Raw genomic sequence first — 27,249 nt, 5'->3', positions numbered from 1 at the left:
GTCTCTCATTGAGAGATGGCAATGCAAATACATGTATCTCAAATTAAGGAAATTGTAATAGATCTCAAATTGAGATGGTTATGTGAAATGGGAGATGTGATTACTTGCATCATTCGTCTATTCAATATCATTGATTGTTCTTTTGTTTTCCAACCATATTTTAACCATTGACTGTTCTTTTGTTCTCTAGTTGCCCTGGTAGCGGTAGTGGTAAATCAGCGTGTTCGGGGGGAACTTATAACTCAAATACGGGATCGTCATCTTCGACAGCCTGTCAGGTGAGGCCACTATTATGATGCATTCCACGGTATCAGAAATTTATCATAATGTTTCAGTGGAGACAGACTAGGTCTTGTCACTGTAAATGACAGAGGTCACCATCATCATGGACACGTGGATGACGGTGCTTCCATGGACAGTTGCCAAAAAAGAAAGTGTCGCATCTTTACGCAGTCTGAAACCTTTTTAATAGTTCCTGGGCCATTTAAAGCTCATTGTGACAACATGTGATCAATGAAATATTTCTTCTTTATTCATGCCTCCCCTTTTCTCTTCCAGCAATGTGCAGCCGGCTCTTACAGCAGCTCCGGTGCGTCTGGCTGTACCCAGTGTCCAGCAGGGAAATACTGCCCCTCTGCTGGCACCTCAGCGCCCATCGCCTGCACGACGGGATACTACGCACTCGTTGGCTACACATATTGTGAAATCTGCCCAATGGGGTTCTATTGCCCGAGTACCAACAGTGATAAGATAGTTTGCCCGGATGGACAGTATACGTCTGCAACAGGTAAGTGACAATCACAGACAGACTCCCAGAGGGTTTTTTTGTCAGTCTCAATAAATTTCACTGGAGTTCAAATAAGTGATAGCCGCTCCAAAAAACGTCACATTGCAAGTGGCGCTTCTGTCTGCCAGAAGCAAAGGTGACTCCTTCAGTAGAGTGTCCAATTGCAGAATTCGTCATTTCAGTGCAGTATTTGGCACATAACCAAAACCTATTGAAGACCTGCTTCTAAGCCAAAGACCTACCAGGCCCAGCTCCCACAGAAGGAACCAAAACTACTAAATATTGATATGTTTTGTGTAACGGACAGCTAGAACAAGTGCCAATCAGTTAATCATAAGACAACTTGCAGCTCTCGCTAACTTTTCAAATTCTAGCATTGCCTGATTTCATCTTTCAGGTAGGACGACCTGTTCCGCATGTCCATCGGGCAGTGAGTGCCCGAACAGAAACGCCACCAGCTCCTGTCCTGCGGGCTACTTCAGCAGCGGGAGTCAACTCTCATGCTCGCGGTGCGATTCCGGTTACTACACAACCAACACCGGTACGACGGCATGTACCATTTGCCCGGCGGGAAGTTCCTGCAGTGATCCCACGAAGGCGCCAGTCGCTTGTGCACAAGGATACATCTCGGCGGCAGGAGCGACTTCGTGTACGAAGTGTGCGGCGGGGCAATATACGTCTGGGACCCAGGATCAGTGCCGTGATTGTCCAGCAGGAAAAGCGTGCTCGGACCCAACGTAAGTTGAGATTTGTCAAGTGCTGTTTCAGAGCAGACGAGATTGATGACCTGCAGCTTCTCCAAATCGGAGATGCAAGTTAGAAACCGTTTGAAAAGTTGAATAGACGATCTGAGCAACAATGCTCTTCTTAAATTTGTCCCAAACCATGTCCGGTCCAGCGTATTCATTTGATAAAGGCGTAAAACTGAGGTTGTTGGTACTGGGTTTGTACTCTGTGACAAGCAAAAGACCTTATCGGAAGCAGACAGTAGCGTGCCGTCACTGAAGTCGTAGTCACTATAGGCCAATTACCCGAATCGATGACAAAAACACTCATCCAGCCTTAGAGGAGAAATTTGCCACAAAGTGCCGAATGAATGCTGAAGAAGAAGCAGTTCAACCTGAATTGTTGATGAGTCAGTTTGAAGCACTTTTCACCAATTTTGTCTGATCTTTCAATTACAGTAACGACCCAACCGATTGTGCAAGCGGTTATTACAGTGAGGCTGGAGACGGTTCCTGCACACAGTGTCCGGCTGGCAAGCAGTGTCCTACAAGAACAGCAGCCGCAGATTGTCCGTCGAATACCTATTCCACGGCTGGCTTGACGGCCTGTCTACAATGTCCTGGCGGCTTCTCCTGCCCAAGTGCTTCCGCCACTCCGGTACAGTGCGCCTCTGGCCAGTACAGCGCTCTAGGAAGTATGACATGCACCAACTGTGCAGCGGGAACTTATTGCGCAATTGGTGCAGTGTCCGAAACTGCTTGCGATGATGGGTATTTCTCTACAGGAACGTCAGCTGTGTGTACAGTGTGCTCGGCGGGAAAACAGTGCCCGTCCAAGACGGCAGAAGAAACGTGCCCTGATGGACAGTACTCACTTGGGAATGCGACCTCATGTACCGCTTGTCCTGCTGGTGAGTGTAACCTTTATCGATTTCATAAACAACAGCATTCGCCCTCGGGAATTAGATCTACACTCTCCGAGAACCAAATAGGCTTGGTTCTTGATCAGGTTCTTATATTACGGGAAACCATACAGTTCATCCATACGGTATGGATTTTGTCAGAGCTATGGCTGGCATTCGATCAGAGGTCAGTCGATGTCATCAGGTAAATTTGCTATTGCTTGTTTGGTGAAGGTGTATTTCTGGCATATTTGGAATAAGCAATCCAATTTCGTAATTTGCTGATTTCTGATTTCAGGTTCCATTTGCGCCAACAAGGCGTCTGCTCCCATTGCTTGTGCGCCGGGAACATACAACACTGATCCAACCGCCACGAGCTGCACCCAGTGTCCAGCAGGAAGCAAGTGCCCAAACACCGACCAGGCACCGGAGATATGCCCAACGGGTAAGCTTAGTTGTGGAAAATAGTCATAAAAAGTATCTCTTTTCAGTCAAGTCCCATGAACTAAACACCAGGTTAAAGTTTATGTCAAGCTAGTGACAAGCTTGTTTTGAACACCTGGGCCCAGGTACCTGCGCGCTGGTTCTCATTGCTACACTTGGCATGAGGGTACCGGTCTGCGAAGATGAAAATTCGATATTTCTGCTCTTCGATTCTATGTAGAATGTCTAGTTCGAAAGAAAAACGAAATAAGTGCCCTCTCAATGTAAACATCCTTCGTTTTCCCTTTCAGGTACTCTCAGCAACGCTGGCGCCACCAATTGTACGGAATGCCCAGCCGGTTATGCTTGCCCAGATCGCACTGACCCCTCCAAGATATCACAGTGCATCACTGGGTCTTACGCCGTCCAAGGTGCTGGTGTTTGTACCGTCTGTCCGACCGGGAAATACTGCCCCTACACAGAGTAGGTATTTTAGCCAACCTTTTCAATCCTTAAGCCGGAAACTTATGTGAGGATAAGTCGCCTAATTGAGCGATTTTTGTTGCCAACCACTTCTGAAACACATCGCCACCTGCAGCAGACGAGACACAAAACCTTCATTTTGTCATGCGAGGAAGAACGTGCCAAAGGAAGCTCTCGATAAGCACTTTCCGCTTGCACCATTTGTAAACCTATCGACATGCCCAATGAGCTGATTCTGATGGTACCATTGTGACCTCTGCAATCTGACATTGATCACTGAGAATTTCTGAAAAAAACTTCCAAAAGAATATCTGTCGCTCTTGATTCAACTACTCTGTGTCTTTTTCAGTCAAGCAGCAGAGATAGCGTGTCCATCTGGGACTTACTCGACCGGGAACCAGAGCTCATGTACGAAGTGTCTGGCTGGTGAGATCTGCCCTAATGTGGATGGGACAGGAATCACCAGCTGTGATCCCGGGCAGTATTCAGTGTCGGGTAAGATTCCATACTTTTCTCAAGACTGTCTTCAGTTTTAGCTATGGGCTTTCCCTCGTCTCTTGTTGTCCATTAGCACAGCATGTTTCATAGCCGTAGAAGCATTTGTCCTGAGAGTTAGGACACGTTTACCCCCAGATCATCACCTACAAAATGTCAGACCGATCTGATTACTTCTAAATAATCGGTATCATTCCTATTTCTAGGTTCGACAACTTGTACCTCCTGCCCAGCGGGCTATGCCTGCGCAAGCTCCTCCTCAGGTTCGAAGGTCAAGTGTTCCCCTGGAACCTATTCCCTTGAGGAGTCGACCAAATGTACTTCGTGTCCAGCAGGAAAGGCTTGCCCGCTGACCACACAAGACTTGGAAATCAACTGCAACGCTGGGACGTATTCTGTTGGTAATCAGACGGCTTGTACACCATGTCCGCCTGGCTATGAATGCCCGGATACGTCGACGAATAGCGCGTAAGTACTGCACAACATAAAATCGGTTTGAAATAGTAGCAGAAGTACTGATGATTTTCAAAGATGTTTTGGGAGAACTTCGGGGAAGATGTCACGAGCTTGGTGCCAGATGAATGCCAATTCCATGATGTCAGACAGTAGAAAATCAATGTATTCGACCCTCTGTCAGTGTCTGTACCTGATGGAGGTCATTACGTGGTATTGTCGCTCTGCCAAAGTTTTGAAATTGATGATGGTATGGTTTCTAATCGTAAGTCATATATTGGCGATTGCCTCGCTTGCAGTGTCGCCTGCCCTGCTGGTTATTACTCATACGGCGTCCAGACTGCGTGTACGCCATGCCCTGAGGGTTCTTACTGCCGCACAACCACTTCCGGCCCAGTGCCATGCCAGCTTGGTGAATACAGCGGAGCAGCGTCCCAGAATTGTACGGCATGTGAACCTGGTTACTTTTGCCCCTCTCAAGAAGGTAAGGAGTTACTCGAACGTGTGCTCTAGTCTCACTCACTGCCTCAGTGCCGCTGTGTGGGGTCATTCACTTACGCCTTACAAATCCACTAAGGCCAGATATCGGAGAAGATTGAGTGTTTCTGGCTTGGGCAGAACCTTTCCAGCCTTAGCATAAACATGATCGGTGGTGTAACTTGTCCCTCAAATTTCAGAAACTGCCATACCGAGCCAATGAACAATGCTTACTACGACTGCCATACCATGCCAACTAACGTTGCTAACACTTCATGCTTTCTTGCTCTTCAGAATCTCGAAAAGAAGAATGTGCTCCCGGTACCTTCTCGGGTGGAAAAGCTACTTCGTGTCGACCTTGCAACTACGGCTACATCTGCAGCACTGGCTCCAACAGCACAGCGCCACCTTCAGGTCTCTGTGACAAGGGAGGATATTGCGATGGAAAGGATTTCTTCCCGTGCCCAGCTGGGACGTACAATCCAAATAACGGCTCCCGGACGATCGCGGAGTGTGTGATATGCCCAGCGGGTGCGTAGATTGATATGACCCAAGAAATCGTTTATGTGCGATTTTGCTAATTTCAGTCTCTTTTGTCTGCACTGATTCACCTCACAGGGAAATTGTTGTGTTCTTCTTAAGTTGGGCACCTTTTAGTGTCTCTAGCTTTGTAACATAGACTTTGGCCAAGGAGGCGGAGGAGGAATCCATCCGTGTTGCCCTTGGGTCTTGGGCATTGACATCAGGTACATGGCATCTTAATTTCGCATCTCATTCAAGGCCATGACAAGCAAAAGTTAACTTACATGCCTTAGATAACAATCACAATCTTCCATTCTCCTGTCCATGCTCAGGTTACTACTGCCCAGGACCCGGTGAATACGACTACTCAGACAAACCCTGTCCCGAGGGATACTTCTGCCTAGCCGGAACAACCTTGTCCACAGATTTCCCGTGTCCTGGCGGTACCTACAACCCAGACACTAACGCGACGAGTCAGATCGCCTGTAAGCCGTGCGTGGAGGGGAATTACTGCCCAGTTGCATCAGCCATCTTGTTCCCGTGCCCGGCTGGGTTCTGGTGTACCGCAAGTCAATCGACCGGTTATCAGAATGCTTGCCCGATTGGGACTTATAGTAACGTTACTGGAATAACAAGTAAGTGACATTTCGTGCTTGTCAGGTGACTCTTGATTTACAAGATAAATTGCACTATTGTTGGTTGCTCGTCATCGTGCAGCTATGATCAGGATTACAATTTCTATTTCGCACCTGAATACATATGATTTCAAAACAACAAAATATAGGATGAATTCACCAAAGATGTAAAGCATATTTTCCTTGAATGAATACAACAGCGTCATAATTGCTAAACTGCCCTCATTTCAGATGGAACTGATTGTATCGACTGCCCTGTCGGCCATTACTGTCCGTGGGGTAACGAAGCCCAGCCACGCGTCTCACCCATACCATGTGACCCCGGGAAGTACAACCCCAACCCTAAGACCGGCCACGAGTTGAACTGTCGCGATTGCGACGCCGGATGGGCATGTCCACTCGCTGGGCAGCATAACGTCACAGTACCTTGTAAAGAGGGGCACTATTGTCCAAACGGTACCATCACATCGGACCAGTTCAAGTGTCTGCCTGGCACGTTCACTGGCAGGACGGATTTGACCAGATCAGACGAGTGCGATGCCTGCCCTGCTGGAAAATACTGTAGCTGGGGAACTGGTGAGTCCGGTTTACTTTCTTTCAATGTTAGTTGTTAAAAAAGGTGCAACATTATGCCAAGTATTGCTTTCTGCAGGTGTCAATATCTAACGATTCTTCTATCTTTCCACCAGAACAATTATAGTTTAGCTCACCAGAGCAAACTCAGAGTAATCCTAGCTCTTTGAGGTGTTCACCATTTTGGTTAAAACAGCTCCAACGTAATGCCGAACCTTTCTCTCCGCAGGTGTGAATATCAACCCAGCCCAGCCCTGTGCTGTGGGGCATTACTGCCCCCTCCAGACCCCTGCACCAGACAGGTTCCCATGTCCGGCGGGGACATACACACCATCATCGAATCTCACCCAGGCTTCTGAGTGTACCATATGCGACCCTGAAAACTACTGTATCGGTAAGTACCATACCTCATTTCAATTCGTCCTGGTAACCATAAAGCTGGTCCACGCTACAGGTTCTGGATGGTCAGTACTCCTCCATCAGGACTGCTAGACCAGAACAACTGAGACAGACATTTGCCTCCATCACTCAAACCAGACTAGCCTTGACATGATGTCTTATTCGGCAGGTTAAGTCTTGAAAAGTGTTTTCCGGATGTTCGGATGAAAACAATTGTCTGTTCTGTTGTTTCTTTGTAATAACTTGACACGTATTGTGAAGGTCAATGATTATCTTGTCTTTTTAGGTGGCCAGTCTGCCCTAACTGATGTGTGCCCTCCCGGCTACTACTGTCCGGCGGGCACAAAGGTTCCAACGGAGTACGGATGTCCAAACGGAACATACAATAACGAGTATGGCAAGAAGGAGGAAGCACAGTGTAAGGACTGTACGCAAGGTAAGTCGTGATTCTTCTCTTGTTTTAGCGAGGTGCGCGCTAGACGAGTCGTCCAATCCAACTCAACGTGTGGCATTGGCATCATTGCCTAGTAGTGATTCACTTCTACAGTATTTGCCTCCTCTTCTGTGGGTGAATGAGCTAGTTGCCTTTACGAAGACTTGATGAAAACCAACCTCCATTTGCAGGACACTATTGCGAATTTGCTGTCAACCTCCCGACGAAGTGTGCAGCCGGAACTTACATGCCATGGGGTGTCGCACCAAATGGAACACTCGTTGGTCCCGGAGCACCCGCCAAGCGACAGTTCAGCTGCATGGACTGCCCTGGAGGATTCTGGTGCACAGAAGGGACAATTTATCCATACGAGTGCGGCGTTGGGAAGTATTCAAAGCCAGGGAAGAAGGATTGCATGGTTTGCCCACCTGGCTACTATTGCGATAACTCCACAACGTCCTATGCGGCCATGCTGTCCAGCAAACGGTGTCCTGCGGGGAAGTATTGCGCTGGTGGATTAACGAATGTGGGAGAAGCTACGGACTGCTCTGTCGGACATTATTGTCCTGAAGGTAAGTGTGTGTCCTTGTGTAGGGCACTTCACCAGTATAATCACCTATGGGCAAAGAATGAGAATTTGCTGTTTTCCAGAAGGGCATTTCCGCCAGCAACTGTTCAAGTTGGTCGTTTTGGGTGTCACCTGAAGATTATTAACTCTACCTGATGTTCTGGCTCTCTTCCTTCACATTGTGAGTCTTGCCACCACACCTATATTATCATATTTGCCTAAACGTCTTTCTTCCATTAATATATTCCTCATCCCTCTTCGCAGCAACCGTGGAAGAGGTCAACTGTCCTGTCGGCACAATCCGCAAAACCGTTGGTGGAGAAAGCGTGACTGACTGCGCCCCCTGTCAATCTGGATCATACTGCTTGGAGGAATCATCCGTCGAGACTGGTGTCTGCGTCGAAGGATTCTATTGCCCGAGCCCGTTCACGAATCCGTACGGAAACAACCCGCCACAGATTGGCTCGTACGGCCCGAAGCAAGTACCATGCCCAGAGGGAACCTACACTGACGTCCAAGCAACCAAAAATGTCAGCGATTGTAAACCTTGTCCTAAGGGATACTATTGTACACTAGGATCACCCAGTCCGATAGATTGTCCACGGGGATATTATTGCGGGCCGGAGGCAATTAAACCAACACCATGCCCTATTGGTCGTTACGGAAACAGAACACGTGAGTAGCCATTTTGATTTCTGAATTCTTTTCATCAGAATGATTTATGGGGAAAGAAGCTTGATTATAGATGCTTCAAGACCAGTTAGCATAATTATGTGGTGGTCAATCTTGATAGTACGTGACTGAAATGAATCACGGTTACTGAGAGTAGCATCGAAGATGCTGGATCTAATATCTAATGTGATCTTTTTCAGATCTTGAAACCTTTGACAATTGCACCAGCTGCAAACCTGGTTGGTACTGCGATGCGCCTGGTCTGCTCCAACCTCGTGCCCCATGTGACCCTGGCTACGTCTGCTACTCGGGTGCTACTACATCTGGTCCAATAGATGGCGTGACTGGAGAGCTGTGTATTGCTGGTGGTTACTGCCCCGTTGGTAAGTCAAGGACGAATGAACATGCCATCACACCCCTTCAGGCATTGTGGTCCTGAACCCCCTATGTTGGCACCTCAGCAATCTGCATTGCGGGACACCACATCCATCCAGTATGTCCAGATATCATCCCTTCGTTGTTTGCCTCCTACATTCTCCGGTCGCAGTATCTTGGGAACCTTGCTGGTTCCATTTGACAGACAAGTCCAAACTGATGTAGACTGCAAGAGTCAACTCAAAGATGAGCAATAGATAGATGCTCGGATTGCTCTGTTGTCCTTGGTCTTTGATGAGCATTCATTGTGTTTCAGGTTCATGGTATGTCAGACCGTGCCCGATGGGTACCTATAGCAACGTGACCGGTGCCGTTAACCACTACGATTGCTTCGAGTGCGACCCTGGCTACTACTGTAACCAAGTCTCCGGAGGAGCGCCGACCGGTTTATGCTGGGGCGGCTACTATTGTACAGGAGGAGCTAAGACACCACGGCAGAACATAACTGAGCCGGGGTACTTCTCGCCAAATGGATCCGTCTCACCGCAGGAGTGTTTGCGAGGAACCTACATGCCACACGATCGGGGCTCTGAGTGTTACACGTGTGAGCCTGGGTACTATTGCCCGGAGAAGAAGTTGACGGACCATGTACCTTGTCCGGTCGGCAAGTATTGCCCGTACAACAGCACGGAACCCTTCGATTGCCCGCCAGGGACTTATTCAAATCTGTAAGTTGTGCATCTTATGAACTGTTATCTTGATTGCAGTTTCTAGCTTTGATGAGACAGAAACTTCTAAAGTGTTCCTACTTCTTGAACGACACCAAACTATTGTGAAGATCTTGAATGTCACTGCATGCTGTTCAAAACTGCAGCTTGGAAGAGCGACAGGTTTGTCGTGAGATAGTTTATTTAGGTCTGTTTGTGTCTTTTCCAGGACCTACGCATCTTCCCTAGACAACTGTACCAACTGTCCTTCTGGTTACTACTGCCAAGGTCGCGGCATGACTGAGCCAACTGGGGAATGTCTCGCTGGGCATATCTGCTTTGGCAACGCCCTTGACAACGACCCCATCTACAACGATGATCCCTCTGGTAACAAGACGTTGATCACCTGGGGAGACCAGTGCCAAGAGGGCTACTATTGTCCGCAGGGGACCACCATTATGGTGCCATGCCCGCGGGGAACGTATAACCCAGATAAACGTGGCACATCGCTGAGTGCGAGCTGTAAACCATGTGATCCTGGATACTACTGTAATGGAACGGCATTGACTGTGCTCACAGGTATGTTTTGGTTGCCATGGTGGTGTTATACTTTAGTTGCTGTGGTGATGTGTTGTACAGTGTAAGAGAAACTTCACTGATCCACACCAATACCAAAGAGTGTGTAAAAAGATGAATGGTGGATTGGCCGGACATTTAGAACCATTTACCTAAAATGATAATGATGATAATGATGATGACGTACTGATAAACTTCACGTGCCTTCTATGCATAGTAGTTTCTATCCTAGCACCATATCGGCTCAATTCAGCCAACTTCTCGATAATCATCTCAGACGTAACCCTTGTAAATTTCAGATTTGATGAAATGCGCCCCTGGTTACTACTGCACCGGTGGCGCTTACATCCCCGACCCCGTCAACGGGACGCAAGGAGACATCTGCCCGCTCCACCATATCTGCGTGGAAGGCGCAGACTCGCCTAAACAGTGTCCCATCGGCTATATGGCAAACTCAACTGGTCTGAGCGTGTGCAGTCTCTGCCTGCCTGGTTTCCTGTGTAAACCAGCGACGGCGCCAGTTGCATGCCCACAAGGTAAATAACTAAAGGTCTTAAATTGACAAAGTTAACTGGAAACTCCCATTTGAGCTGCTGTGGAAGGATGCTGCCAGGATCGATTTATGATGTCCTCACTGTTTTGAGAGTCATAGACATCGCTCTTGTGTATTCCAGGTTCCTATTGTCCCGCCAGTACCACCCTCATCCCCCTACTCAGTGCCATCCCGTGCCCAGTAGGCAGGTTCGGGGCGAGAGAAGGACTATCGGCTTCGGAGAACTGTACGCTCTGTCAAGCAGGTTACTACTGCGACAGCACTGGTGAGTATGGTTTCAGGACTCGTAAGCAGTGGGCGCGTTACTTAATATCTGCCCATCTCCTTCATCCTTTGGAGAGCCACTTTGCTTCAATTGCCACATAGAATGAGATTTGGAATGAAGATTACTCGTACCTCTACATGGTTGCTCTGAGATTGCGAACAAAAACTCAAAGCATTGCAAGTGAAAAGCCTGACTGGACCCAGGTGGTGTCCTCTATTACGTCGTACCACCTCAGGCTAAACTTCGTCACCTTGCAGCTTAAGTGACATAGAACGGATGCTGATTATCACACAACAATGCACGAGACTGAGACTGAGTCCTTTTTGTTACTTTCTAGGTCAAGTCAACAACACCGGTCCAATCCAAGCGGGACATTTTTCCAAGAGTGGTACCACCACTCCGTCACCGGCCGAGACGGACAGCTTAGAACGTGGTATCTGCCCGAAGGGTTACTATTGCCCGACTGGTTGTCATACACCAGAGCCCTGTCCACCAGGAACCTATGGGTGAGCTTCGATACCAAACCTGGGGCCTGTTGTTCAAAACAAGTTTTGTTGTAACTAACGTTGACGTTAACTTCACTTGGCGTTATCTCCTCCAGTTAAGGCCAATAGTCTTAACGCCAAGTGAAGTAAAGCGGTGAGGATTTGCTAAAACTACAGAAACGGGTGCATTACCTGTCATCAAGTTGGAATGTGATAAACCATTGATGTATTTCATATTTTCAGCTTTGCTCGTGGCTATGGAAAAGTTGAAGATTGCCTCGACTGCCCTGGTGGCAAGTACTGTCAACATTACAACATGACGGCAGAGGGCCCCGACTGTAACCCTGGTTACTACTGCTCGAGGAAGTCTCCAGATCCTGGACCAATGAATGCGACGTATGGTGATATATGCCCGACAGGTGAGGAGAATTGACGTTCTAAATTTGCATCAATTCATGTTGCCCTCTGAGCTTCTGATACAGATTTTGAGTCCATTAGCCAGGTGAGGTGATGTCGAATCGTTAAAAGAAGCACGTTCCTCTGGTTGTTCCAGTTCCGTTTACTGCTACACTAGAAACTAAGTACCTTTGATGCGCCTTAGACAACAAAGACGTTCTTCATCTCTTGCTTAAAACACGGTCTGATAGATTTCCTTCATGTCGTTATTCTTCAGGTTATAAGTGTCCAGCTGGATCTGAATCACCAGTCCCTTGTGCTGCCGGGACGTACCAGAACGTCACTGGACAAATCACCTGTTCTGCCTGCCCAGCGGGCTACTACTGCCCGATCAACACGACTACCCCGATTACATGTCCGTCTGGTCACTATTGCCCCGCATCCACCAATCGGGCGTTCCAGTATCCTTGCCAACTTGGGTACTACAATAACGTGACTGGTGGTGCTGCGAGTGGAGCGTGTGAAAAGTGTTCGCCTGGGTAAGTGTTGGAATGGATTGTGGGTGATTCACTGTCTTACCTGCTTTGACAACTGGTACTACAGAAACTCTGAACTCCTTTTGTAGCCAGACCTCTAGCAACTAAATGTTGTTCTCCCTTTCAGCAATTACTGCGGCACAACTGGTCTGTCCTGGCCAACAGGCCCATGTGACCCGGGATGGTATTGTACCGAGGGAGCGATGTACGCCCAACCAATCGTAGGAGGTCAAGGCGGCCCTTGTACCCCTGGTCATTACTGCCCGTTAGGAAGTGCGGTACAAGTGCCCTGCACACCCGGGGAGTTCTGTGCTGAGGCACAGCTCTCGGCAACCAATGGAAGCTGCAATGCTGGATATTATTGTCTCCTCGGCGCGAGTTCGGCGACACCTGTAGATGGTACCACTGGTGAGAAGTTTTAGTTGTCCTGTATTGTGATGTTTTCTGTCTTTGTTGCTGTAGTTAGTTCTAAAGTTCGAAACGTCTGCTTGGTCGTTTCAAAGTGAGCAGGCCTTCAGATAATGTCCTTGGATTTTGGTCCGTGGGTGAAGAGATGGTTGTCTGATTGAATGTTCTCATGTCTTTCCCTTTCTGCTCTCCAGGAAACGTCTGCCCAGCCGGTCAGTACTGCCTGTCTGGCAGTTCCAATGGCACATTCTGTCCGCCAGGCAAATTCTATAACGTGACTGGCGCAACCGAAGAAAACGACTGCATCAGCTGTACCGTTGGGAAGTACTGTGCTGGGTACGGCAATGTCGCCCCGACCGGACCATGTGCTGCGGGATATTACTGCCCTCAAGGGATGTTACGAGCAGATCCTCCATCCTACCAATGCACCATGGGTAAGTAACTTTCATCGAAATGATGAATACTCTTTGATGTATCCATGCGTGTAGCTCATGCTAAAATATGTTTGGCAAGAACGTTCCGATCGAGTGCTGGGTGTTGTTATCAACAGTAGTTTCGAAAACGAGCTCACGCACAATCCAAGAACAATGAACGGCATAATCAGTCAAAGTATAATCTCTTTCATCTCTAGGTCACTATTGCCCAGCTGGAAGCACGACACCCATCCGCTGCGAGTCCGGCACGTATCAAGATGAAGTAACGCAGGGAACGTGCAAGACTTGTCCGGCTGGCTTTTATTGCGACAACTACATGTCTCCTGTCGTACTCTACAATAGCACAGTCTGTCCAGAAGGTAAAATATCACCGTTCTTACACGATGAAGACCTTTCTTATACAAACCTCTCGTGTCCACTGTTACATTTCTTCATGGTCTCTATTGTAATAAGCATGTGGAGTTGCGACTTCTGTACCAACTATGATCATTCATATCACAAGTATGATATCGCCTCCTCTTTCCAGGTTATTACTGCCCAGCTGGCACGAAATACGCGACCGAGTACCCTTGTCCAACCGGTACCTTCAGTAATGTGACGGGACTCCAGGCATCAGGGGATTGTACCTCTTGTCCAGGCGGCTACTGTTGCGACCAGACTGCGCTGACGTCTTATGCCAAAGTCTGTGAAGCTGGGTGAGTCACGGTCATATGATGAGAATAATGGGAGGTCTCATAACACTGTATGCTGGTCTAGTCTGATTAGGGGCACTCTAGGGTATCAGAGGTGCTGGGAGGACAAGCAGCGAACATTTCCTTCGGATTCTGATTCATACCAATTTGGAAGAACAACATGACCAAGTTGTGCCTGACGTATCGCAGTCTTGAGTGCCGGACGATGACCTTCTGTTCTCAGGCTTGTCTGTCGTTGTTGTTTCCTGGCTCTTGATAATGTTAAGAAAGAAGGAAATATCTTAAAACAACAACATTTTTAGAGAGTTGCTGCATGTTGTCTTCGTAACTGTATTGTTATCTTTTGTCCTTTCTACAGGTATTACTGTCGCCGTAATGCTCAGTCCTGCGTCCCCAACCAAGGCGGTGATGCAGCTGAATGCCCTGCTGGCTTCTACTGCCCTCTACAGACAAGCGAACCAATCAAATGTCCGCTTGGAACATTCTCCAATTCTGTGCGATTGGTCAGTGAGAATGAGTGTACAAACTGTACACGTGGCTTCTATTGCGGAGAACTCAACCTGACTACGACATCAGGACCTTGTTCGGCCGGTTACTATTGCCCGATATCAGCCACGTCGCCTAACTTTATCGTATGCCCTGAAGGTCATTTTTGCCCAGAGCAGAGTGATGCTCCACAGGCGTGTCCCATAGGTAAGTCATATACCAATTGCGGTCAAATTGGACATGTTAATGGTACCATTAGAAAGTGCTGTCGGGAACGTTCCAATGAATGGTTATGTCAAATGGTTTACATATGATGCCTCCTCCAAGTACGGAGCGAACTCTGAAGAAGAACGAGACATGATATGTTAACCATTCTATAAACCTCTATTACAGGTACCTGGTCCAACAATACTGCACTCAACGCATCGTCTAGCTGTTACACTTGTCCAGGAGGTTACTACTGCAATGCTACCGGCCTGACAGCCCCTGCTGGCCAGTGTGGAGAAGGCTACTTCTGCCCTGAAGGATCCACTGCGATGGAACCTGCTCCAAACTTCTGTCCTGTCGGTCATTATTGTCCAACTGGAGTTGCGGCAGCAATACCTTGTAGGAACAACTCATATGTAAGCTTTCTTCTAAGTGTTTGCTCGGCAGTCACAGCGACGAGTGACATGCATGTTTTGAGTTTTAAGGAAGACTAGACAGACTTCACCACATGTCAGTTCCTCCAAGTAGAGAACCAAATTTTAGTATGATTTACTTGAAATCTTCTTTGACTTCTTGTTTGTAGGTGAACCATACCCATGCCGTCCAGTGCATCCTCTGCCCAGCTGGTCACTATTGTGAATACCCCGGCCAGGTTTATAAATGTCCCCAAGGCTACTACTGTCCAGAGGGCACCAGTTTCGACATTATGTCTTGCCCGCGGGGAACGTACAGTGATATTGAAGGACTTCATGACATCAACCAATGTAAGCCGTGTCAGCCAGGAAGTTATTGCGATGGTGAACACTTGACTAGCGCAACAGGTAAGGTTTACACCGAACAATTGTTTCTGATCTTCTGAAAAGCATGCAACAAAACCATTAGATTCAGTCAAATAAAACATTTGACAACAGCTTCTCTTGTTCTGCTTTTTTGAAAAACTGTACAAAATCATTGAATTATTTCTTTCTACTTAAAGGCATGTGTGCTCCCGGTCATTGGTGTGTCTCCGGCGTTGACCAAAAGTATCCCTGGAACAACTCGACGATATCGAACATCTTCAACAGTTCCTGTTACAACTATGCCCAACGCGGCCACGGAGGCATCTGTCCAGTCGGCCATTACTGCCCCGGTGGGATTAAAAGTGTCTACCCGACGGCGTGCAGCAACGGGACATATCAAGACGAAGAAGGTCAAGATTCGTGCAAGACGTGCCCGCAAGGATACTACTGCGATATAGGTACCGGGAACTACACAGACTTCCCATGTCCTTCTGGGTATTACTGCCCGGCAGGGACGAGGGGACCACATGAGTATGCGTGCCCTGCGGGTACCTTCAACAATGCGACTGGACAGACGACTTTGGAGGATTGTGTTCCATGTCTTGGTGAGTGATATTCAAAATTGGTCATTTCCTAAAGTGATACAAGTTTCGTGCTGTCCTGTGCTGATCGAGGTTGGCTGATATAAGCTCAATACTCCTTTGAGTCAGCACCGCAGTGGGTAGAAGTTAGAACATACATGTAATTTCCAGATTTTGTATTCGGTTGCGTGTGACATGCCAGAATTGGCTAGGTACTCATTTGCGTGTATCTTTTTATGATCCAGGTGGCTATTACTGTGATGTAGCCGGACTGTCAGTCCCCACCGGCCGCTGTTACGGCGGTTACTATTGTAACAATGGCTCCACCACTCCGCAACCTACTGGCACCAACGGCAACAACTGCGTGCAGGGGTATTTCTGTCCGGAGGGATCAGCTAATCCTACGCCTTGCTCGCCTGGCTACTACTGTGCCAATGACTACCTGAATACGACAACAAGCTACTGTGACCCTGGATACTATTGCACCCTGGGAGCTACGAAGTCGAACCCAACAGATGGTGTCACTGGTAAGTAGAGCATTCCATTTATCTTCTAAACACTTCGTTGTGGTCCGGTCAACGAGATATGTTCGATTTAAACTCTTCTTCTATTTCTCTGGCCAAGAAAGATCAGCTCTAGCTATTGTCCATCCTTTGCTGACGAGTTAGAGACTTCACTAAAAGTTCACAGTGCCCTCTGCTGGCAGTGTCAAAGTTGCAGATGCTCTTCTTACTCAATGATCCGTTCCTCGTTCCAGGTAACATATGTCCAGTGGGCGCATTCTGTACTCTTGGCGTCCACTCCCCGATCCTCTGCTCCGCTGGCACCTACAACAATGGCACGATGAGCTCCAATGGCGGCGCCTGCACGACGTGCGAACCTGGATATTACTGTGCGGGAGAAGGCTTGGAGGTTCCTACAGCTCTGTGCCATGCGGGGTATTACTGCCCAGCAGGACAGTCCGTCGGTGCTCCTGCTGCTTACAACTGCACAGTGGGTAAGTGTCCTCCAGTTTTCGTCAAATCTGTTAGGTTTATTTCGATGAGAGCCTTTATTGCCAGAAGGTGAACTGCTAACTACTGCCACCTATTGGTAGTAAAGTGCCTCAAAGGGTCGCGGCAGAAGTCCAAGAGTGTTCTTCATTCTCGCTTTCTCTTTCCTCACAGGTCACTACTGCCCCATCGGGAGCCCTGAACCAGTTCGCTGCCCGACTGGGAAGTACCAGGATGAGATTGCATCGTCTGATTGTAAGACGTGTGCGCCAGGATACTACTGTAATAGCGTGGCGAGCCCTGTGGAGCTCTACACAGACTATCCCTGCCCTGCAGGTAAGACCATCACGACTCGTGATTTCCTTATCTTAGCTTGAAGGCAGACGATGCAACTCTGCCGATGATGTTGACATGGAGTCGTAAGGTTAAAGGAACTCACCCTTTGTGCTGCTCGTTAAGGGAGATGCCATATCAACTTCAAGCATCATCTCCTTAATTAACTTTTCCCAAAATTTCCGTTCCAGGTTATTATTGTCCTTTGGGTACCAACTACGCCACCGAGTTCCCGTGCCCACAGGGGACGTTTAACAACATGACACGGAGGGAAAACTTGACTGACTGCCAGGCGTGTACCCCGGGATACTACTGCCAAGGAACGGGACTATCAGCGCCAACCGATACTTGTGCTGCAGGTGGGTGAACCAGGACATAATTTCTACTATTTATTGTTATGAAGTCCTAACATTCGAAGAAAAATCAGAGAATTTAAAAGGAAAAGATCACAATTTCATGATTACAGAATTTGACCACGTTTATCAAGTCCTTTCTCTTCTCCAGGGTACTATTGCACGAGCGGAGCATCCAGTGCCATGCCAACCCAGGGAACAGATGCCAATGAATGTCCCATGGGGCACTTCTGTCCTAACGGCACTGCTGTCCCATACCCCTGCCCGCCTGGAACCTTCAACAGTAACTACGGCCTGCAGGCCGAACACCAATGCACCAATTGTACTGCTGGACGGTATTGCGCTGACTGGAATATGACGTCTGCTGGTCCACTTTGCAAAGCTGGTGAGTCTTGATTGCATTTTGAATCGAAAGTCGTTTTTTCCATCCAGCTTTTGCCCGGATGAAATGTGTAGTCAGTCATGAAACTAGAAACAGAGCTGTTGAGTTAAAAATCGTATTATCTTTTCAGGATCCTACTGTCCAACCGGAGCCGACCGTGAGGATTTCCTCACCTGTACCAACGGCCATTACTGTCCCGAAGGTAGCGACGTCCCGACCCCATGTCCCATGGGAACGTACTCTAACGCCATCAAATACATCACCGATGTTGCCTACTGTCAGAACTGCTCCGGAGGATACTATTGCCCTGATCCCGGTAAGCATTTTTAGAACAGCATCATGAGCTTCACAGTTTCTGTGTTTGGTTTTCATAGATGGTGCCTATCTAGGCTAGGTTGGAAACGACACCATAGATCATTGTCCCCTGAAATACAAGTCTTAACTTACTTGATTTAAAGCCTGTTACTCCGCGTGGAGCTTAGGTCGCCAAGAAGATTTTTCCACTTCCTCCTGTCCTGGGCAGTTCTCTCAACTTGGGTTCTGTTCAGTTCAAAACCAGACATTTGGAGCTTTATATCTTGTGGTGCAAACATATAAGTTTGTAAATTGTTATTGTTATGTCCTCTCTTCAGGCATGACAGTTGTTACTCAGAAGTGTTGGGGCGGGTACTACTGCCCGTCGCGCCAATTCGAACCGAATCCAGTTGACTACCTCTGTCCAGTTGGACTCCATTGTCCAAACGGTAGTGCCATCTATCAAGAATGCCAGCCTGGAACTTATACGAATTCCTCTGGGATGTCCACTTGCGAAGTGTGTCCTGACGGTTACTACTGTCTCCCTGTCCAGCCCGCAAATGCATCTCTGAATGCGCAACCATGCCCGAAGGGATATTATTGTCCTAAGGGCACCGGAATCGACTGGCAGCCCTGCCCCGCTGGAACCTATAGTGACCAAGAAAAGCTCTCTGATATCTCTCAGTGTACGGCATGCCCTGGTGGCAAATACTGTAATGGCCAGGCATTGACCACGCATAGTGGTAGCTGCCTTGAAGGTAGGTCGGTCCTGATTCCTTGAGTTGTCGTAATGCTTTTCTTTCGATATGTTCAGGTATGTTGTGACTGTCTGTAGTATCATGCCGTATACTGGGACAAAAGATCAAATGTTTGCTGTAGTTGTCTTCTTGATAAGTAAAGAGGCATTCACTATAGGACTATAAAGCAATAGTATTGATTCATTACACGGTGTAGGTACCCACAGGATTCTTGATTGCTTCAACTGAATCTGACAACATCACAAAATACAGTATATTGATGTTTTTCTATTCCACTCATATCTGTTTTCCCTTTCTCTTAGGGCACTACTGCACATCCGGTGTCGACCGGCGAGATCCGAACACAAACAGCACCCTCAACGCAACCGGCTGTGTCTGCCCCGCCCAGTCTCACTATCTGGGTATCGGTGGCGTGTGCCCGCAAGGTCATTACTGTCCAACAGGAAGCTCTGTGCCACTTCCTTGCGATGCTGGAACATACGCGTACACGACAGGTCAAAGGGCATGTGACGTCTGCCCGGCTGGGTACTACTGTTTGGCGTCTGCACTTGACTTTACGGCATCTCCTTGTCCTGCGGGTGAGTATGGCTGATCAGAAACTACTGACATAAGTCTCAGTTAGCTTTGGGATACGAAGAAGTCTGATGAAGGCTGAAAGGTGATCTACTACCACACTGCTGCCAGCTAAGATGGTGCCAACGACCATTGGTCTCCGGTTGTTGTAGTGGTATGATAATAGTTGTCGTGAGCTCGCTTATTGATATGCCTCTTTCATGCTCCTCCTCTCTTTCAAAGGCCACTACTGTCCAAATGGTACACGCTTCAGCACGGAGTTCCCCTGCCAGCCTGGCTTCTACAACGCCCTTGAGAAGGGCACGACTGTTGCCGACTGCCAGGCCTGCCCAGGAGGGAAGTACTGTGAGGGACAAGGCAACAGCGGTTACACTGGCAACTGCTCGGCTGGATGGTACTGCCCTAGTGGCGCAGTGCAGCCAAATGATACGACCAATGGTGGCAAATGTTCAAAGGGATATTACTGCCCAGAAGGTAGGCACAGCTTTTCTATAATGCTCTTTGCTCGAGTTTTGTTTTCGTTTGTTCAGACTGAATGATTGAATGAATGCATGAACGAAATTTTGATTTTTGTAATGTTTTTACCAACGCTAAAATGTTCGGAAGTGATCACGCATCACAGTGACCATGAAGGAGGAAAGTTTTGAAAATGCCTATTTCAGTTTCACTTTGATATGAAAAAGTCTTTCAAACAGTAATATTTCTTGTTATTTTGCAGGTTCACCTGACCCCGTTCCTTGCCCCGGCGGCAGCTTCTGCCAGTTTGACGGCATCGATTCTCCAACCGCCCTCTGTTCAGCCGGTTTCTACTGCACGGAGACAGCCTCCATATCGAAACCCACAGATGGTGTTACCGGCAACATCTGTCCACCTGGTTATTACTGCCCGACTGGATCAGCGGCACCAGTGTCGTGCAGTCCTGGGACGTACGGTCCGTCCGCTGGGAACAAGAATGTGACAGACTGTCTGGCTTGTACCGGCGGGGAGCACTGTCTGGATTACAATCTTACTGCAACTTCTGGTACATGCTCTTCATTCGCTCGATGACAGTTTGGTTTGAAGCCTTAGATTAATTGTTATGCTTACTTTATGTGTGGGCCATTTACCAACTCAAGGAATGTCTGAACTGGCAATCTTGTCCCGGTTTCAATAGAATTGAAGCAACCAGGAGTTGAACTCCTTTAATGGGATTCTTTCAGTTACGGTTCAACTTCCCTGTTATGGACTTCAGTAGGCTACTGCTTCCCGAGTTGAAGAAACGTATGGTTAGCTATACTAAGGACGACTTTGAGACTGAATTCTCCTGCTGAGACCCAACCCACAACCCTGTAGTGCCCTCCAGCCAAGACCTTCAAGAGTCATGGAAAACTTCTACATTTGTCTGAGTTTCCATAATTGACTCGGATTCCTTTTCTCCGATTACAGGCAACTGCAGCGCTGGCTACTACTGTCCCCTCGGCCAAACTGTCGCCACAGCATACACATGTCCAGTGGGCCACTTCTGCCTGGAGCAGACGGCATCACCAATCCTCTGCCCAAGCGGGCAGTACCAGGACGAGTTGGGCCAGCCAAGCTGCAAAGTTTGCCCACCTGGGTACTTCTGTGATAATAGTGCTGGTGTGGTTGTAGTCAACTCTACGGTGACGTGTCCTGCTGGTTTCTACTGCCCTGCAGGTAAGGTTGCTTTATTTTGGTACAGATGTTGAACTCATGGTTTCATGTCAACCTCTAGGCAAGCAATGACTACTGAGCTGTTTCGACGACAGGAGCACGCCAGAGTGAAGACCGCTACAACAGTTCTAACAGGCCGAGGGATTTCAAGCCTAACAACAGGCTAAAGCCCGCTCTTGTCCAAGTGGCAAAACAAGGAAAGTTGCCTCCCACTTCGCGAATTGAAAAACGTCTCACTTTGTGATCTCTCTCATCTCCAGGCACTGAACGACAGGACCAATACCCCTGCCCCCTCGGAACCTTCGGCAACACTACCGGCTACAATATGTCAGACAACTGCAGCCCATGCAGCGGCGGCCAGTATTGCGGCATTGTTGGACAGGTGGCACCAACAGGCCTGTGTCACGCTGGGTATTATTGTCGGCAGTACGCCATGTCTGCGACGCCAAATCAGACTACAGATGCGAATATCTGTCCTCAAGGTGAGTAGGAGAGTGTTCCTTGAAAAGCTTTATTCTTCGTCTTCTGTGTTTTACATACAATCGCTTTTAAGGTGTCAATGAAGATTTGGGGGTTGATGTCCTACAGACATGTTGCTTGTGATCTCATGCAAGTCGCTTTACTTTGGAAGCGTAAAGTTGGAGTTGGTATATCTGGGGCATATGGCAATGCAGGAAAGGATTCCTATCCGAGGCTATCTGTTTGAAGTGCAGGGGAGAACGACAGTTATCCTCTTTGCACAAGGTGCTTTTCGTTACGGGATCAAAACAAATACCATTACAGAATCTGTCTGCTTGCTCATATCTGTTGTTCGCATTCTTGCATCCAGGTTTCTACTGTCCAGAAGGAACCATCGAACCTGTCCAATGTCTCCCAGGACGCTTCGGTGCAAGCGAAGGCCTGGCGAATGCTACGAGCTGCACATCTTGCACTGGGGGCTTCTATTGTGAGAATCATGGACTCCTGGCTGTCCAGGGACAATGCCAGGCGAGCTATTACTGCCCGGTCGGATCTTCCTCCCGAACGCAGGTGATATGTCCGACTGGTCATTATTGCCCGACTGGAAGTGAAGCCCCAGACAGATGTCCCGAGGTAGGTAGAGCAAATATAATCTTGCCTTTCTGGCAATTGGATTCTATGTTTCGTGTTGTCATGGAAAACTTGAGGAAGAACTTGTTTTGATCGGTCAGTGCATATGACGAATTCCAGTCCTCCTTCTCAGAAGTCTGTGGTGTATTTACCTACAGCAAAATGTTCACGAAAATCGGTGTCTCCAACAAAGTAAGGCGGAGCAACTCCTCTAAATTACATATTTTGACTTGATTATATTCAGGGAACCTTTAACGGCAACACTGGTATCGCAAGCGTTGGTGAATGTACCGACTGCACTCCTGGAGACTACTGCGGAACCCAGGCCCTCAACACCACGTCAGGGCCATGCGCCCCGGGTTACTACTGCCCTGTTGGTCAGAACTCATCACAGCCTGATGATTATGAATGTTGGGTCGGCCATTACTGCCCAGGACAGACGACGCTTCCGATACCGTGCGCAAATGGAACTTACATGAACCATACCATGGGATCAGCATGTTACATCTGCCCAGCTGGCTGGTATTGCGTCCAGGGCAACCTGATGACAGAATGCCCAGAGGGCTACTACTGTCCCCAGGGGACTGGGTTTGATCACCAACCATGTCCACGTGGAACCATCAACAACCAGACGGGATTGGCACTTGAGAATCAGTGCCAGCAATGCACGGGTGGGGAATACTGTGACCAGATTGGCGCCATTGCTTCAACGGGGAAATGTGCTCCAGGACATTACTGTCAGTTTGGTGTGGATCGGCGGGAACCGGCAGGAAATTCATCTGTGTGTGGAACAGGTGCTGGTGCAGAGACTGGCAAGGGAGGAATATGTCCTCCTGCTACCTACTGCCCCCTGGGTACTACCCTACCGCTGACCTGTGCTGCGGGTAGCTATAGCAACGAGAGTGGACTGGCAGTGTGTCACCAGTGCCCTGCTGGATATTACTGTCTGCAAGGTAAGAATAACCAGAAGAAAGTGAGGATTCGTGACTACCGACTTGTTGGAAGTTCAAGAACATCATAACTTGATCAAAATTTACTTTTATTTTGGTTTCTTTCCAGGTGTTGCAACGTATGAAGACACCCCATGTCCAACTGGTCACTACTGCCCAGCAGGGACAACCCAAATGTATGAGAACCCCTGCCCGGCTGGAACCTATAACCCCGCTAACAGGTCTACAGAGTTTAGCAACTGCATCGGATGTACTCCTGGGTACTACTGCGGCACCGCAGGACTTGAGATGCCGACGGATCAGTGTGCGCCTGGATGGTATTGCTCTGGGAATTCTACGTCTGCCAACACAACGACACATGGCGGAGAATGCCAGCCTGGGTACTACTGCCCCCAGGGGTCACACACTCCAACAGCCTGTGACCCTGGCTGGTACTGTCCAACAGCAGGTCTGGCCTCCCCAGCAGCCAACTGCACTGCAGGTAAGCTGGCATTTTGAAATACCCATTTTGGTCTCGTGCCGAAGTTGGAGGATTACCTCGGTAACTGTCTCCTGTCCTTGCAAGAAATTGCAGGCTTCTATCATTTGAGACAATTCCATGTAGAGCCGTTCTTCTTCTAAAAAAGGAAACGGTGTCATTTCTTCCTCCAAACCAAAGAAAGGCTCTCCCTTCTTCCTCTAAACCAAAGAAACACCATTGTTTCTTCCTCAAAGCCAAAGAGTGGCTGTCCCTTCTTCCTCTTAACCAAAGAAAGACTGTCCCTTCTTCCTCCAAACCAAAGAAATAGTGTCATTTCTTTCTCCAAACCAATGAAAGGCTGTCCCTTCTTCCTCCAAACCAAGGAAAGGCTCTCCCTTCTCTCTTGATGATGATGGTTCACACATCTGATATATACATGTATATACCAATCTTCTGTCCTCTGTAAAACATGTATTTATAACCTAACGTATTTCTTGCACAGGGTACTACTGCCTTGGCCAATCCAGCTCCGCCACTCCAACAGATGGTATGACCGGAAACGTCTGCCCAACTGGCCACTACTGCCCTCAGGGAACTCCCGATAAGATACCGTGTGAAGAGGGTTACTATCTGAACGCGACGGGTGCCACAATGCAGAAGGCGTGCAGTCCTTGTATCTCTGGGATGTACTGCCCGAGCAGGGGCATGGCTGTTCCCCTTGTTGACTGCCAAGAAGGCTACTATTGCCCACCAAAACAGAACAACTCTTCACCGCACGAGTACAGGTGTGTATATAAAGTCTTTACATCAATGGCCTACTTGTATCATCACTTCTTGCTAAACATGCGATTGGGCCCAGGTTTGCTTTCAGGCAGAACCCTCATTTGTATCTATTGATGAAGCAGCGTGATTTTCGAAGAATTGAAATTCCTGGATAAAATCTCACAAAAACTCTATTGAACTTTTTCAGATGCCCGGTTGGACACTACTGCCCGCGAGGCTCGCCAGCTGCTGTCCGCTGTGAGAACGGTACCTACCAGGACCAAGAGACGCAACCAACCTGCAAGACCTGCCCGGCCGGGTATTTCTGTGACAACACCATGGGTATCGTCATCCTTGACAACTCGACAACGCTTTGCCCAATGGGATACTATTGTCCGCTCGGAACGAGGTTCAGCACAGAGTATCCTTGTCCGATTGGAACGTTCAATAACAGGATAGGTTGGTATCATTTTCAATGTTTTCCAAGGGAAGTCGTAACTATTTGAAAAAATTACTTTAGACTAGGAGAAATACTGATTTTTGTCTGTTCAAAATTGTCTGCTCAACCTAATGTTTACATTTCAGGCCTCATCCAAGAGTCAGACTGCACTCCTTGTCTCGGCGGTCACTACTGTCCAATGGTTGGCATGGTCACTCCAGTTGACCTCTGCTCACCTGGATACTTCTGTAAACAATACGCAAACATCTCTGCACCAGACCAAGGAGCTGACGCGAACATCTGCCCCGTCGGACATTACTGTGTGGTAGGAACAGCTGACCCAACGCCTTGCCCGAAAGGCACATATAACAATGGGACGGGACTTGAGAAAGAGGCTGATTGTCCAGCGTGTCCGGCTGGCAGCTATTGTGCCGAGGTTGGCAAGATTGAACCGACTGGTCTCTGCTCTCCTGGGTGAGTGCCTCTTTCTATCCAATGTTGCCAAACTACGAGTTCCATCAGATTTTGCTTTGCTTGATTGAACAAATTCTCATCAGTCTTTAAACAAATCATAAGTGTCTCTTTCTGACTTTTTGACATTGGCTTACCATAATCAAGCTCGAATAGGACCATGGTCATCTGCCACGATGGTCGGTATTATTTCTTGATTGATCATTAAACCTCTTCTCTTTCAGCTACTACTGCGAGGTCTACTCTGCCAACGCCTCCAGAACTATCTGCCCCGTTGGTCACTTCTGCCCACTAGGATCGGGCGCACCCACACCCTGCCCCAGAGGCACATTCTCCAACATGGGGGGGAACAACAACGTCACACAATGCGCAAACTGTGACCCAGGAAAACACTGCAATGACACCGGTTTGAATCAACCTGCTGGCGATTGTGATCCAGGCTTCTATTGCCCAGGGGGTGATGACGTACCTAATCCAGTCGCGACGCCTTGCCCGATTGGTTTACATTGCCCACAGGGAAGTGGCCAGCCCGTACCATGTGCCCCAGGAACATTCACAAATTACACCCAGGCTGCTTCGTGTGACGTCTGCCCTGATGGCTTCTACTGTGTCCCTGAGGAAGTTATTTCAGGTGAGTATTTCTCCTTTGAGTTGTTTGAGAATAGATTTTCATCATCATCATCTCGGCTTGGGATAATTGCTTTATACATGTAGTAGCCAAGTTAAGTCAAAATCGTGGTGTTAGATTCCACGTTTCACAATATGTTAATATTTTTCAGGTAATGCTACAAGTGGCTGGCGTCTCTGCCCAAGAGGTTACTATTGCCCACTGGGAACTGGACGTAACTGGACCGCTTGCCCTGCTGGGAAATTCAGCAACCTCCTTGGCCTCAAGATTGAAAAAGAATGCACCCCCTGCACTGGTGGAATGTTCTGCAAAGATAACGCCCTGACAGCTCCCACTGGTGACTGTGCGCCAGGTTATTATTGTACCGTGGGAGTCAACATGGCGGCGCCCATGATGAATAATACAGGCGCTGGTGACGTCTGCACTGTCGGCCATTATTGCCCTGGTGGAACTGTGTCACCTATTCCTTGCCCAGCTGGAACATATCAGGTTAGTCTTCATCTCTATCTGTGTCGGTCTCTGTTGGTAGTGTGCCTCTCCCAGCTACTCTTGTAAAACCTTTCAGGTATATACCCGTGTCGGTCTTAGTTGATACTGTGCTTTTCTCAGCTACTCTAGTAAAGCCCCATAGAGATCTACCAAGACTGTACAGCACGAACTCTTCTTTTCTAACACTTCTTTTTCTCAACACAGGACCAAACAGCGCAGTCAAATTGCACGGAATGCCCTGCAGGATACTACTGTACATCAGGTTCAAGCACCTACACTGACAAACCATGTCCCTCAGGTCACTATTGCCCACCTGGAACTGAGTATGATATCCAGTTCAAATGTCCGAGGGGAACTTACAACAATCTGACCAGTAAGTAGGACTATTCCCTCAGGTTTGCAGATAATATAAAGTCACCTGGTCTGGTAGTCTGCACAATATAAATACCTTAGCCATCATTGTGTAGCTTGGCCTCCATCTAAAGTCTAGCCTTGACTAACAGCAAGACTTGGCGAGCGGCAACAGCACAGTTTCAGGTACTAATGGGAAGATGGCCAGAGCATCAGTTGAGTGTGCC

The 27,249-nt window shown here is 48.2% G+C and overlaps 1 protein-coding gene across 1 annotated transcript in view; it reads left to right on the top strand.

Moving 5' to 3' along the window:
* The first annotated feature begins 295 nt into the window (after positions 1 to 295).
* Positions 296 to 27,249, top strand: part of LOC135499456 (uncharacterized) — a 60,566-nt gene continuing 33,612 nt past the window's right edge. Inside the window, exons 1-53 of the mRNA XM_064790200.1 lie at positions 296 to 307; positions 559 to 787; positions 1,185 to 1,524; positions 1,972 to 2,423; positions 2,713 to 2,859; positions 3,149 to 3,320; positions 3,670 to 3,815; positions 4,022 to 4,283; positions 4,568 to 4,752; positions 5,040 to 5,276; positions 5,600 to 5,902; positions 6,134 to 6,478; positions 6,705 to 6,869; positions 7,161 to 7,310; positions 7,499 to 7,879; positions 8,140 to 8,550; positions 8,748 to 8,930; positions 9,239 to 9,650; positions 9,859 to 10,208; positions 10,505 to 10,741; positions 10,880 to 11,023; positions 11,361 to 11,529; positions 11,752 to 11,927; positions 12,182 to 12,443; positions 12,568 to 12,848; positions 13,043 to 13,282; positions 13,480 to 13,641; positions 13,809 to 13,977; positions 14,333 to 14,667; positions 14,854 to 15,083; positions 15,251 to 15,488; positions 15,644 to 16,051; positions 16,273 to 16,554; positions 16,785 to 17,024; positions 17,194 to 17,355; positions 17,544 to 17,711; positions 17,857 to 18,090; positions 18,218 to 18,403; positions 18,720 to 19,139; positions 19,442 to 19,717; positions 19,935 to 20,186; positions 20,431 to 20,733; positions 21,138 to 21,386; positions 21,644 to 21,865; positions 22,213 to 22,475; positions 22,717 to 23,425; positions 23,532 to 23,903; positions 24,385 to 24,667; positions 24,853 to 25,103; positions 25,230 to 25,557; positions 25,779 to 26,185; positions 26,334 to 26,671; positions 26,876 to 27,044. Of these exons, the coding sequence (XP_064646270.1) occupies positions 296 to 307; positions 559 to 787; positions 1,185 to 1,524; positions 1,972 to 2,423; positions 2,713 to 2,859; positions 3,149 to 3,320; positions 3,670 to 3,815; positions 4,022 to 4,283; positions 4,568 to 4,752; positions 5,040 to 5,276; positions 5,600 to 5,902; positions 6,134 to 6,478; positions 6,705 to 6,869; positions 7,161 to 7,310; positions 7,499 to 7,879; positions 8,140 to 8,550; positions 8,748 to 8,930; positions 9,239 to 9,650; positions 9,859 to 10,208; positions 10,505 to 10,741; positions 10,880 to 11,023; positions 11,361 to 11,529; positions 11,752 to 11,927; positions 12,182 to 12,443; positions 12,568 to 12,848; positions 13,043 to 13,282; positions 13,480 to 13,641; positions 13,809 to 13,977; positions 14,333 to 14,667; positions 14,854 to 15,083; positions 15,251 to 15,488; positions 15,644 to 16,051; positions 16,273 to 16,554; positions 16,785 to 17,024; positions 17,194 to 17,355; positions 17,544 to 17,711; positions 17,857 to 18,090; positions 18,218 to 18,403; positions 18,720 to 19,139; positions 19,442 to 19,717; positions 19,935 to 20,186; positions 20,431 to 20,733; positions 21,138 to 21,386; positions 21,644 to 21,865; positions 22,213 to 22,475; positions 22,717 to 23,425; positions 23,532 to 23,903; positions 24,385 to 24,667; positions 24,853 to 25,103; positions 25,230 to 25,557; positions 25,779 to 26,185; positions 26,334 to 26,671; positions 26,876 to 27,044 (14,047 nt within the window). The remainder of the gene's footprint in view (positions 308 to 558; positions 788 to 1,184; positions 1,525 to 1,971; positions 2,424 to 2,712; positions 2,860 to 3,148; positions 3,321 to 3,669; positions 3,816 to 4,021; positions 4,284 to 4,567; positions 4,753 to 5,039; positions 5,277 to 5,599; positions 5,903 to 6,133; positions 6,479 to 6,704; positions 6,870 to 7,160; positions 7,311 to 7,498; positions 7,880 to 8,139; positions 8,551 to 8,747; positions 8,931 to 9,238; positions 9,651 to 9,858; positions 10,209 to 10,504; positions 10,742 to 10,879; positions 11,024 to 11,360; positions 11,530 to 11,751; positions 11,928 to 12,181; positions 12,444 to 12,567; positions 12,849 to 13,042; positions 13,283 to 13,479; positions 13,642 to 13,808; positions 13,978 to 14,332; positions 14,668 to 14,853; positions 15,084 to 15,250; positions 15,489 to 15,643; positions 16,052 to 16,272; positions 16,555 to 16,784; positions 17,025 to 17,193; positions 17,356 to 17,543; positions 17,712 to 17,856; positions 18,091 to 18,217; positions 18,404 to 18,719; positions 19,140 to 19,441; positions 19,718 to 19,934; positions 20,187 to 20,430; positions 20,734 to 21,137; positions 21,387 to 21,643; positions 21,866 to 22,212; positions 22,476 to 22,716; positions 23,426 to 23,531; positions 23,904 to 24,384; positions 24,668 to 24,852; positions 25,104 to 25,229; positions 25,558 to 25,778; positions 26,186 to 26,333; positions 26,672 to 26,875; positions 27,045 to 27,249) is intronic.

This window comes from Lineus longissimus, chromosome 15 (genome assembly GCF_910592395.1).
Source record: "Lineus longissimus chromosome 15, tnLinLong1.2, whole genome shotgun sequence".
NCBI classification, from domain to species: domain Eukaryota; kingdom Metazoa; phylum Nemertea; class Pilidiophora; order Heteronemertea; family Lineidae; genus Lineus; species Lineus longissimus.
Note: the sequence above shows the minus strand (reverse complement) of the source record. Positions and strands in the feature narration are given on the sequence as shown.